The 11,938-nt window shown below is 37.9% G+C and overlaps 2 protein-coding genes across 2 annotated transcripts in view; both read left to right on the plus strand.

Annotated features, from left to right (window-relative positions):
• The window catches only part of LOC139136838 (serine/threonine-protein kinase mTOR-like), a 148,656-nt gene that overhangs the window by 94,004 nt on the left and 42,714 nt on the right, over nt 1-11,938 (plus strand). The window lies entirely within an intron of this gene.
• LOC139136840 (MAP/microtubule affinity-regulating kinase 4-like) lies at nt 1,120-9,653 on the plus strand. The gene is made up of 2 exons (XM_070704674.1): nt 1,120-1,377; nt 4,264-9,653. The coding sequence occupies exon 2, from the start codon at nt 4,363-4,365 to the stop codon at nt 6,850-6,852; it is 2,490 nt and encodes an 829-aa protein (XP_070560775.1). The 5' UTR covers nt 1,120-1,377; nt 4,264-4,362; the 3' UTR covers nt 6,853-9,653.

Genomic DNA, 11,938 nt, shown 5'->3' on the forward strand with positions numbered 1-11,938 from the left:
AACTTTTCACATAAAACTATCTGGACTTGCATATGTTGTATTAATAATCTGAATATTCTTGGTCTTGAAATCACAAAAAAATACTGTTGATAGCTGTTTTGAACTTGAATTTCTATTGTTTCTTGAGATGTCATGAGCAAAAAAAATATTCAACAAAATTTGATGTGGTGAAGTAGTGATGTGGTAGACATTCCTTGCTGATTAATAATTAATTCAATTAATAACTGAAACCTCACTTCGAGATTTTTGATGAAATTAACTCGTGCTAATTCAGAATGCCACAATTTCAACATATCAATGTTCACTTATGAGGACCGACTTGCTACACTGGAAATTTGTAGCAAATATTGAAAATAATGGTAAAAAATCAGAGTGACATCAGAATGCTATGGCCTTGTTGATGTGCTGGTAAAACCCTGACACATCTTAAAGTAATGCTTTGTTGCAGTTCTTGATGTTAATGGTGTGTTAGAGTTGAGGAACATCAGCAAAGATTTCGCAAAACTCCTTTTAGCATAACAACTGCAGTGGCAATGATGTCATGCTCCAATCTGCCCTCCTTTGTCTGAATCAAAAGAAACTTTTGAAAGCACTCCAAGTCAACAAAGGAGGACATGCTTTTTCTTCAAAAGGCCATTTCATGTTTACCATACCTGTATGATTGTACGTGTGAATATCTGTCATTATTGTTTTCTGTGGCATGAGTCACCAAGGCATTGTAGCCGCCTTTTTAAGTCAGAGTAGAATAGAATGTGAAAAAAGTGAGCTGTTATGACCTGAAGTTGAAAGGTCATGAACCCAGTACCTGTTGAATCAGTGCCAAGAGGTACAACACACTGTTAGGTAGGGGTGGGGAGGGGATTTTCCATCGTAATGTCAGTCCTGTTTTTAGACATAAAGCGGTGAAATAGAAGTTACAATTGATACGTTGTAAATGTCAAACCACTGGTCTACCTAGGATTTGTTTTAGGTGTGTCCTTTCCATTGTTGGTGTGTGTTGAGTCATAGTACGTTTGCAATAAACCAAGCCAGCCTATAGAGCTGGTCATGTGACTACCTGAGCTGCACTGTGTGCTAATATGCGTAGTGATGCCAGGTTTTCTGTCAGCACTCACTTCCGTCTGGTAATAAATTAATTCACAGACCCGGATATACAAAGCTGAAGCCACTCTATGAACTAGTGTACACCTGGCTCAGCACCGTGTCGATTCTCAGCTTCACAATTACAATAATATAACAACAGTTCATAGGGTGTGTGTGTGAAAAATATTCTCTGCACCCTTTTCAGTTGAGTGAGCTCTTAATAGGCAGTTACATGGAAACTGTCGGCCATGTTTTCATTCACCTCCACTAAGTTCACAAGGAGTTGTCCCTCAGGTGAGTACCAGGTTCGTTTCTTTTTTTGCCAACACTGCAAGGACTGCACGGAGTGTGACCTTGGTTTGATTTGAAAGGCCCTCCATAGTGGTGACAATGGTCGCCATTGGAGCCACGCACAGCACTTCCCAAATATTGTCATTCTTATGATCTCATTGGTAAACACACGACACAGATACGTTGGCCGCGTTCTTCCTATGCTGAAATCAGAGTGGCCGCATCTCAATCATAAAACATTGCTGGTAATCCGCTGAACATAAACACATTCACCTCAGGTGATCTACATGCATGCTATTGAACCCTTAGGTAGGTTTTCATTCTCTTACACCAAGCTGCTAAACAATTAAACAAGGGAAGACTTAGCAATAACAACAGCCATGCATGTAATGGCTGCCAAATAATGAAGCCATGTGAATAAGGAAAATTTTTGTTGCTAGGCTACCCGGCCATGTAATGTATGGCATAAAAAATGTCTGCAGCCAGTTGTTGTCTTTTATGACTGATATATCAAGACAGCTCTTGACTTAATCACCTTTGAAAATTATACATGCCATAACATGGATACACTTCCTGTAATGAATTTGCTTGTAAATATGATAATATTGACAAGAAAAGAGCCATTCATTTTGGATTGCTTGTAAGGATAAATGTCATTTAAATTGTGCTGCAGAAAATTCTTATCGTGATGATGTAGGTGTTATAGAGGCCGGAATTAACTGTCTCATAAATGACATGTTGTAAGACAGAATCAATATTGCAATAAATAAAATACACTCAGTAGAGAAATAAGACTAACTAGAAAACATACAAGAAATTATATTTTGTTTTGAAATAGAAGGCTTCGTCACAGTTCCTGTCACAAATCCATTTAAGGTATATTTATGCTACATTTCTGTGACATTTTATGACAAGGAAGTCATGTATTAAATGTAAGGCACAATGGAATACAACATTTCAAATTCAATAAAAAGTAGGTCACATGGTAGGAGAAAATTCCCCAGAGTGTGTCAATTTTATTCTGCACTTTATTGTTTCAACAAAGAGCTGATCATACATCAAAGGTGTACTGTGACATATTCTTTGCTTTTGCTTGCCTCACATACCTTGTTTGTGTGTCTGAAAAGGAATTTACAATGACATACAGTCATTCAAATAGCAGAGTAACAAAGCACCAATGAGCTTTCCTGTATAATGAAATAGAAGCAAGAAATGATAACTTCCGAGTTTTCTTGATGTCATTCTATTGTGCATTGTATGTCAGTCATTATAGGGAATTTGCTAATGATATATAGGTCAGTGTCTGTCAAGCTGTGCACCAAAAGAGTTTGTACTAAGGTTATAAGCCTGTTTGTCACCAGAACTCTGTAAAATCCCCTTCAAATTGACAAGTACTGACTACTCAAACTACCTTGAAGCTAAAGGATCAATATAAACATATTGACACTTGAAATTTTTTGACATAAAAATATATTGTAAAGTAGTGTTTGCATTGTGCTGTATTTAGGCTGTTGTTCATGTGTTACAGAGCTTCATACTTCATGTCACAGAAATGTAGTCAACATATACAAATATATATGGCTTTGTGATGGGAACTGTAATGAAACCTATTTTCAAAGGAAGTATTTTTTACAAGTACAGAAAATCTAATATAAGCTCATCAAATCCATATAATAACATTTTGGTGATAATATATCAATTCTATTGTCATAAGTAGATGATCTGATAAAACCTAGGGAAGGTACAGCTGCAAGATGGATTGATTAAATTAACCTGTGTGTTTATTTTTCTCGAAAATGATATGGTAACTTGTATTGTATTAACCCTTTTATTGAATGTGACAGTGTCAAAAAACTCCAGGAAAAATTTGTCATACATATTTGACAGGCATTCACATGTGCAGTTTAATATTGCAGCTGATGTGTCAATTTTTGTCATCAAAATATCTGACAATTATGATATCAAATTCACTTTTATCTGCATATCAACAGTTAGAAATTGAATGTTTGATGATGAGATAGTTCAATATGTTGTTGACGGCACATAGAATGGAATTTTCACCAAGAAAGCGGCATATGCCTTTTTTCAGTTTACCGGACCACAAAAATCTGTGGTATTTCAGCATTTCTAAATGTGTAACATACTTCAATCAGAATTTTTTACACATTGGCTGTTATATACCAGTTTTTGTCAAAGAAAAATCACTCTGAGCAATGATAAATACAATAATTTTTAATCCTTGATATATTTGGATGTGTATTTGGTAATATGATTGGACAGGAATTGCAGATAGATTATGAATAATTATGACACATTAATTCCAAATTGAGGCAGTGGTCTGGGTTTTTATAAATTATGGGTTTGGCATTTGGTATTATTTGCCATGGCAACATACCGTTATTATAACCATATTATCAGAAAAAGCGGTGGTAGCAATTAGTCAGGGATATTGTACGGTATGTATGTTAACGAAAACTCAAACAGGCACCAAATATCCAGTGTAAGATTTCCTGAAATAGAGATTTTTAATAGAACTGCTTTTAATGCTTGATGCAACTTATTTGAAAGTCCAATGCACTTACCGCTTATCAGTGTCTCAAAGCTGATAACATTTGTATGATTAACCATTCCAGGGATGTTCCCTACCTCCCAAACCCTAACAATGTTTATGCTGTTTTTTCCCCAACTATTCTTGCCTTCCTGAACACTGCATCATTCATTGTTGCAATATCCAGCTGCTTCAAATCACACTTCATATGACTACATTGTTTATCACTATCATAAATGCCATTAAGGAATTTTCTTTACTGGTCTGATAAATGAAGATTCAGGTCAATATTGTGTATATCTTACCTTTCAAGTGACCATGTTGATGTCTTAATATTTCAGCTTGCAATCAACTGACCACGCCATGCTTGGCGAAACCGGCATTCTACTGATAAGTGCAAACACCTGTAACACTTTAGTGCCATCAAGTTGAGTGCAACCATGGATAAATACAAGAAAGTGAAGACAATTGGACGCGGGGCGTTCGGATCAGTCTTGCTTTTTAACTCCCTGGACAAGAAAGACTGCTTTGCCGGGAAGAAGCTGAGCTGTGACACACCGGAGAAGCACACTAGTGCCATGAAGGAAGTCATGCTCTTGTCAAAACTTGAACATAAACACATTGTCAAGATAGTTGACGTAATCACGACGCAGAGCAGTGATGGACGGAATGCGTGGGATGTGTGGTTGATGATGGAGTACTGCACTGAGGACAATCTCAACCGCTATATGATGCAGAAGAACCGCTTGACTGACCTTCATCTCAAGATTGAACTCATGACACAGATGACAGATGCCGTCGCCTACCTCCATGAGAGGAATGCCGTCCACAGAGACCTCAAACCAGACAATGTTTTGATCACCGTGAAGAGAGGAGAGGTCCTCGCAAAGGTGTCCGATTTTGGTCTCTCCAGAATCGCTGAATCTGTCACAGGCCGCTTCATAATGGAGACATTCTGTGGCACAGAACTCTTCATGGCTCCTGAGATTTACAAAGAACGCTATGATGAGAAAGTGGACGTTTTCTCACTCGGGGTTATATTCATTGCCTTACTGACAAATTCTACACCAAGGGGGAAATTGTCAATCTCCTACCAGAAGAATGGCTTCAATCTCCCTCTTGGACGAGCACTGTTCAGAAATAAACAGTACAGGCCCACATTACCTGAGGATATAAGTGTGTCCCAAGAATTGAAGGATGCTATCACATCAATGGTGTCATATAAGAGAAAAGACCGTCCAGCAGCTGAGGACATTCTTGTGATGTTCAGGTGTGAAGTTGCCGAATGCGATGGAGTGTTTAAGGATGAAGAGGCGGAGAAACCGGAGGATAAGACAGAAAGCTCAGAGGCTGAAAGCTCAGATGGGGAAAGCGAGGGTGACAGGGATGATGAAAAACCTGTGAAACAGAGAACTAGAATCAAGAAACAAACAGCCACTGATCGAGGAAATGACAAAAGAAAAGGCAAGGGCAAAGGCCAAGAGGAGGTTAGAAAGAGTGTGGAAGTTCAACAAGCAAGGACTAAAAATGAAAATAATAGGCACTGCAATCCAGATGATGAGGACCTTGCCAGGAATGAGGTCAAGCAGGAGAAAGTGCCAAGACGACATAGAAGAATATCAAGTGATGAGATTGAAGAGATAGAATCTGAGACTCCACAAAGGAGAGAAAGACAAAGAAGAGATAGACCAGTGTCAGCGAGAAGGGTACCCAAGGATGTTCAGGAGGACAAAACAGATGTTGTGAGAAATGACTTGCCAGAAAGAGAGACCAGAAAAAACAGAAAAGAAAGCAATGTTCGTCCAGATACACTGACACCAAAGAAAGAACCTGCCCTGGAAGAACCTGAAGTTGAACATCAGCAGGTGAGAAAACCAAGGAAAAAGAAAGTGAAAGATGTAATTCCAGACAACAGTGACATTGCAGAGGAAGATGATCTCGCTGAAAAGTTAAAAGAGATTCGACTAAAAAATCGTGAAAGACGTCAACTTGACAAACTCAATGATGATCCGGGGCACAGACGCCCCCTTCCTGTGCCGGTAATGAATGGAAGTAAAAATGATGATGTCAAACCAGCTAGGACTCCAAGGAGGAGAGTAGATAGAGATAACGGTAATGTTGATAGAGATGTGAGCCCTCGCAGAACTCGCCGATCACCTAGGCAGGATACTAATGATGATGGTTACAACACTGCAAAAAGCAGTCGCAAGGAGATGAATCCAAGAGCGAGACGGCGATCGGCTCAGGAGAGTGAACGAGAACCCAAGACTCCCACCATCAGGACGAGGTATTACTCCCAGGACAGTGGTCAGGGCCTGGACATCAGATCTTCGGATGAATACGGGGGAATGAAGGACAGCTTAGCCCTAGCAAAGGATAGAATGGAGAAAGAACGTGAAAGGCGACAAGAAGAGGTGGTCAGGCGTAACTCGGCACCAGTCGGTATTGAGGACAGTATGAAGTTGATTAAACAGAAGAGGAGGAAAGACAAGGAGGAGGAACAAGAACGAGAACAGATTAAGTTAGCCGCAGAAAAGTGCAGGAATAAACTGGGCATTCAAGACAGTATTTACCTAGCTAAGAAGAAAAAAGATGCAAAGGAGAGCCAGGCCATTCTGGCTTCTCTGGATGAGGACACTGATGACGGCATGCACGGTTTTCAAAATCATATTGATAGTATGAGGTTGCTTGGAATCAACACGGCAGGAATCCATCTGCAAGCAGCCAACATGAGTGACGTGGAAGATGAGGAGGAAAGCAGTGGTAGTCATGACAACAGTGATGACAATGAACAATACAGATACAGGCAGAGGGAGAATGAAAGCCCCAAGATAGCTGAGAAAACTGTTGAAAAGGAAACTCGTCCAAGAAAGAAATCTGGAGGGTATAATGTACTTAAGAAAAAACGGAACTCAATTCCAAACTGCTAAAATGTAAACAAATATTTTAATGGTAATGACTAATTAGGAATCTAATTTTTTCACATTTTTCATAAATAAAGACTGACATGTTTATCTCTGTTTATTTTAAAATCTTATCTTATAGTTTAGAAATCTTTCACACAGTAACTAGCAGAGAAATTTTTTCTATTTATTGCAGTTTGTCTGCCAGGAGAGATTTATACTTTGTCCTAGCAAGTACTTAATTGGCTAAATTACAGTCTTTAAGCCTGCCACACACAAGAGAAATTAGAGGAGCAAAATTTCATTCAAGGCTGTTTGCTCAGCTATTTTACGATTTTTCATGTGCCAATGTGTTTAAAAACATTAAAATGCTACGGGCCAAAATAGGCGATCATTTTGCACTGTCATGTGATCTCCACACATAAAGATGTGAGGAAAATTACTTTCTCGGTGCACACGGTGAGGACTTTGTCTTGCGAGGCAAAAAATATCAAACATGTTGAATATTTAGCTCAATGGCTCGAGAGGAAAAATGTCACGAAAAATTGCCTGCACACGAAAGTAACCTAGCTGAGCAGTCAGCCTTGAATGAAATTTTGCTCAGCTAATTTCTCTTGTGTGCGACAGGCTTTATAGATAAAGTAATATTTATGCAAATGTTCCAAATATTTTTATCACTCTGCAAATATTCCAGATATTTTGATCATTATGTAGATATCCGAAATATTTTTAGCTTGAGAGCTTATTACCCTTTGGGCATGTTTATACTTAATCTGAACTATATGTGCTGCAATACAGTGAAAATTCCTCAGCAGTTACATCAAAATTTTGTATTAATATTCAAGATAGAGTACGTCCAGAATTTCTTTAAGGTTGCTACATTACTGCGTGGGCTCTTTGTACAGAAGTTGATAAACAGTATTGTAACAGTAGTGTAACAGTAGTGTAACCCTCAGGGATACTTTGAAGGTACATGTACATGTACTTATCAACAGAATAACTCAAAAGTTTTCTGTGTTGATGCCCTCCAACAAATAATTATCAAGCACAGACATACTGGTTCTTATCATGCTTGCTCTTATCTTTCCTGTCACCATGGTTACAAAGCGGCTCCATCAAACTGTCTGCATACCAGTCATATGGTCAACTCTGCCTTCACAAAATTCACCGAAGTTAACACAACTCCATTTGATTTGACTGAAGGCATGCGCCGATAGTTTACGCAATTTTCGTCAAATATTGGCACAAAAAAACTTGTTGATTTTTTAAACCCCCCTCTGTTGGTCTAGCAACAATGTTTGTCACTGTAAAGCATAATCACAACTTCCAAAGTTCATGCCAAGTAAATTGGTGTAAAATCGTGACCATAGAACAATGGACAGTGCTGTCAAGGTTATTTTTATCACTGTTCACCGACCACATTGAAGTACTGTTTTTAAGTGGTTTCTGCCTACCTCTGCATGAACCAAAGGTCAAACGCTCATCTTATACTGTATAAAGTTTCCATCCTCAAAAGATAGTGATTATATTAACAGCTTATGGGTACGAGGTCATGACCCCTAAAACCAAGATAATCAGAGGATGTCTCAGGTTGTGTCTGATTTCACTTTTGGATTTAATTAATGGTACCTTTCTCATTTTGATGTAGACTTCATGAGGAAGCTGTGAATTAAACTGTTGATTCATGTAAAGCACTGTTTTTTGTAATCTGTTAATTGGTGATGCAAATGTTGTACAACTGGCTTGTACATGTAATAGTTATGTCATTTCTTCAGTGTCTCACTACATGGCATTAATACCCTAGCAATACACAACAATGTCCTATGATAAGCTGTAGTGCTGTTTACTTCTCAATGCCTTGTGGAGTGTCAATGTGTAAATTTGACTGTCTCCAATATACTGCCACTTTGCTGTAGCTTGGTAAACAAGTAGTTCATGCTACTGATATGAAAGGCAAGTGAGCTGTAACTGCAATACATTGGGGCGTATGAGCCTTCATAATTGTTGTTTTCATCGAGATGGTGGGGTTTGCAGTTTATTCATATTTTCTTTTGATTTATTGTTGCACGTGGTGCAGGAGACTGGTTTGAAATTGAATATTAGTAGTTTTAACATTGAACTGAACTTCAGCAGAGTAATGCGTAACTTTTGCACTTGCAACCGTGTACATGTAATTATGTTTTTGTAGGAGTAGTTTAACGAAATGTTACCCTGCCAGGATCTTAACCAGAGCTTCCATAATTAATTCCCCTTTGTTTTCAATCATGTATGTTTGGACCCACATTGAAGGGACAGGGAAAGTTGAAGTCAGACAGTGACAAGGGATGCAAGCCTAGCAGTGTGTATACAATAAATATTCAAAAAGAAACTGTAAGGGTATGTTGTCTTGAAGGCCAAACTTCACTCATTGACCTGACAGGTGTTATCGTACCTGTTTGCTGTGAGTAAGGCTGGAATCGTCTTAGTTTCCATCAATAGAGCACCTGTCCTTCATGTCATCTTTTGTTATCTTTTGTCTGCATGTTTGTGTTTATCATAGAGAGTTAAACAAGAACTGTCCATGGTTGTATTCAATATTCAAGGACCCATGAGCCCTCTCAAGTTCAGTACTGATAAGTTCCATGTTCCAGTTGAAATCAAAATATCTCCTCTCTCTCTCTCTCTCTCTCTCTCTCTCTCTCTCTCGCTCTCTCTCTCTCTCTCTCTCTCTCTCTCTCTCTCTCTCTCTCAATTTGACACTTTTGACTCTTCACCTGCTCCCCTTGTGAAGAAAAAATTAACAGCAGCCCCATCCATTGTTTGCAATAAAAATAATTAATTCAGAGCCATCTTTTGTAACAGTATGTTTTATGGGTAATGTCACAACCACCTGTAGCTTGTCCTGCCCCAGTATGCAACTTGGTGTATTCTGACCTAGCTAGATTTTTTGTTTTTGAAACAATCTGCATAATGTTCTTTCTGAATTCTGAAATGCATCTGGTAGTCTGGGACTTTACTGATATTAATTTGACATTGTCGTAGTTGAACCAACAACAACTGTACCTTTGTGAAGTGAGGCATGGGTGACGGTCATTGTTGACATTCACACACAAACATATCAGCAAAGACAATAACATTGTTGATGTGTAGGGCACTGATATACAAATGTCTATATCTTCAGGTTACGGATGTTTACCAGGCCATAGCTTACTGTTGTTAATGTACAATTTCTTTGTTCTGTGACCTTAATTGTTTTGTAGTCTTTCAAGTTGCAAACACCTTGTTCTGTACAAAAGATATCACTTGTGAAGGCAGGACTATAGTTACGAACTTTGGTCTTGGCACAACTTTGCCAGCAGGAAAGCTTGCATAAGCAAGGTGAGAGTGTTTTCTGTGCTATGCAAATGCATTTTAGCTGCAGCCAATCTGACTTGACTGTGAAGGACAAGTTTGTTTTCTATTGTATTCATATTAACCAACAAGGCCGTTTTTACTACAGTCAAACTAGCATTCTCAATCATGTTGTGTGAGTTCACAACAAAGAATGCATCACATGAACATGAAAAGTTGAGATGTTTTACATTCAGAAACAGTCATATCATTGTCATTGAAAACATTTTGAAAGTTTAATATCCTTGATTTTTTTAAGCATGTCCGCTCTGGTACTTGACCTTGTGAGTTTTAAGTGTTTCATTAAGTTAAGAAAGTTTATTTCAGAAAAAATGATGATATTTATTCTGTCATTGTGCTGAAAGCCAGTCTTCTGTTTCTTCTGATTTTGTTTTCTCTCAAAAAGCTATAGCACTTTGAATGGCAGTGTTTTGAAGTCAGACTGATAGGGGTCTCTTCTTTTGTTTTACATCAATGAACACTAGAGGGCGTACCAACATTGAAAAAAAAATTCAGGGCTTTTAATAACAATATCAGTGCACAAGAGTTTTCCAACTTGACCAATCACTACAGGGCATCACAGAATTAAAATATAGATTGAGTGTAAATGCAATAGTGCAGAGGTGACTAGCGTTGAAACGTTTATTTTCTCTCTCTTCATCAGGTCATCTGTCAGTATCGATGCATATTAAATGTAGCACATTGGAACTGAACAATGCAATACTCAGAAATTTTATCCGTCAGAATTTTTTTTTTGATACCTTTTCTGTTCATGCCCATACTTGACAAACCACATGCTCTCAATGGTGGAAATTTTCTTCCACGGCAGGAAAGGAAATACAGATATGTCAAATTTATCAACTTCTGTAATATTACAGTGGAACTGAGTCATATATAGCCTGGTATATTTCAGTGAGACAACATTTGTGTCTTCTAAATGCTTCAATCCTGATTTACAGATTTTTTTACATGTGGATACTGTACCCATATTAATTGGACCGGTGTTTAACTTATCATTTGTGTCTTGGCAGAACAGTCAAGTCCCTGTGCTTTTCTGTTTCTAAGATCTATTTCTCAAACATTTTAAGCCATCAAAGGTTTGCAAAGTCAAGCCAATTCTATGTATGTAATGACATTGACATTGATAATGACACTGCATTTTAGCAGTGAATTTATTCTATACATATACATGTCTATAATATTAATTAATTGTATTTTATTGATACTGATATTAAGGTACATCTACTTGATTACATTTTCAACAGATTATCATAAGTACTTAAAAATCTTGACATTAATAATTGACTGTTTAATTTACCATCAGGATGTCTGTACCGTATTCCTGGAAGAGACATGTTAACAATGTGCATTCTACATCACCTGAACCCTGGACAAATTCAGAATAGGGTAACACATTTTATTCCCAGGCCCAAACCACTGAGAAAGCCCAGTATCTTCAGGTGTAGATTTATGGGTATCACACAAATGGCATTCTGAATAGAATTGAAGGGTTTTTAGAAGAAATATGGTTTTATTTTTGGACAAGGATGATAAATTGTTTTAATAGCAGTATTGATATTTTTAGACAAGCAAAATAAAAAGATTTGAAATTAATGGTGCGTCGTAACTGTACTGTGATTACTTTGTTCAACACACACACACAAGGCTATGAAACCAGTGAATTAGAGCACAAACAGGACCTTGCCTTTTACCTGGTGAACACATTTGCCCTATAGTGGAAGAA

The sequence above is a fragment of the Ptychodera flava genome, chromosome 7, assembly GCF_041260155.1.
Source record: "Ptychodera flava strain L36383 chromosome 7, AS_Pfla_20210202, whole genome shotgun sequence".
Classification (NCBI taxonomy): Eukaryota; Metazoa; Hemichordata; class Enteropneusta; family Ptychoderidae; genus Ptychodera; species Ptychodera flava.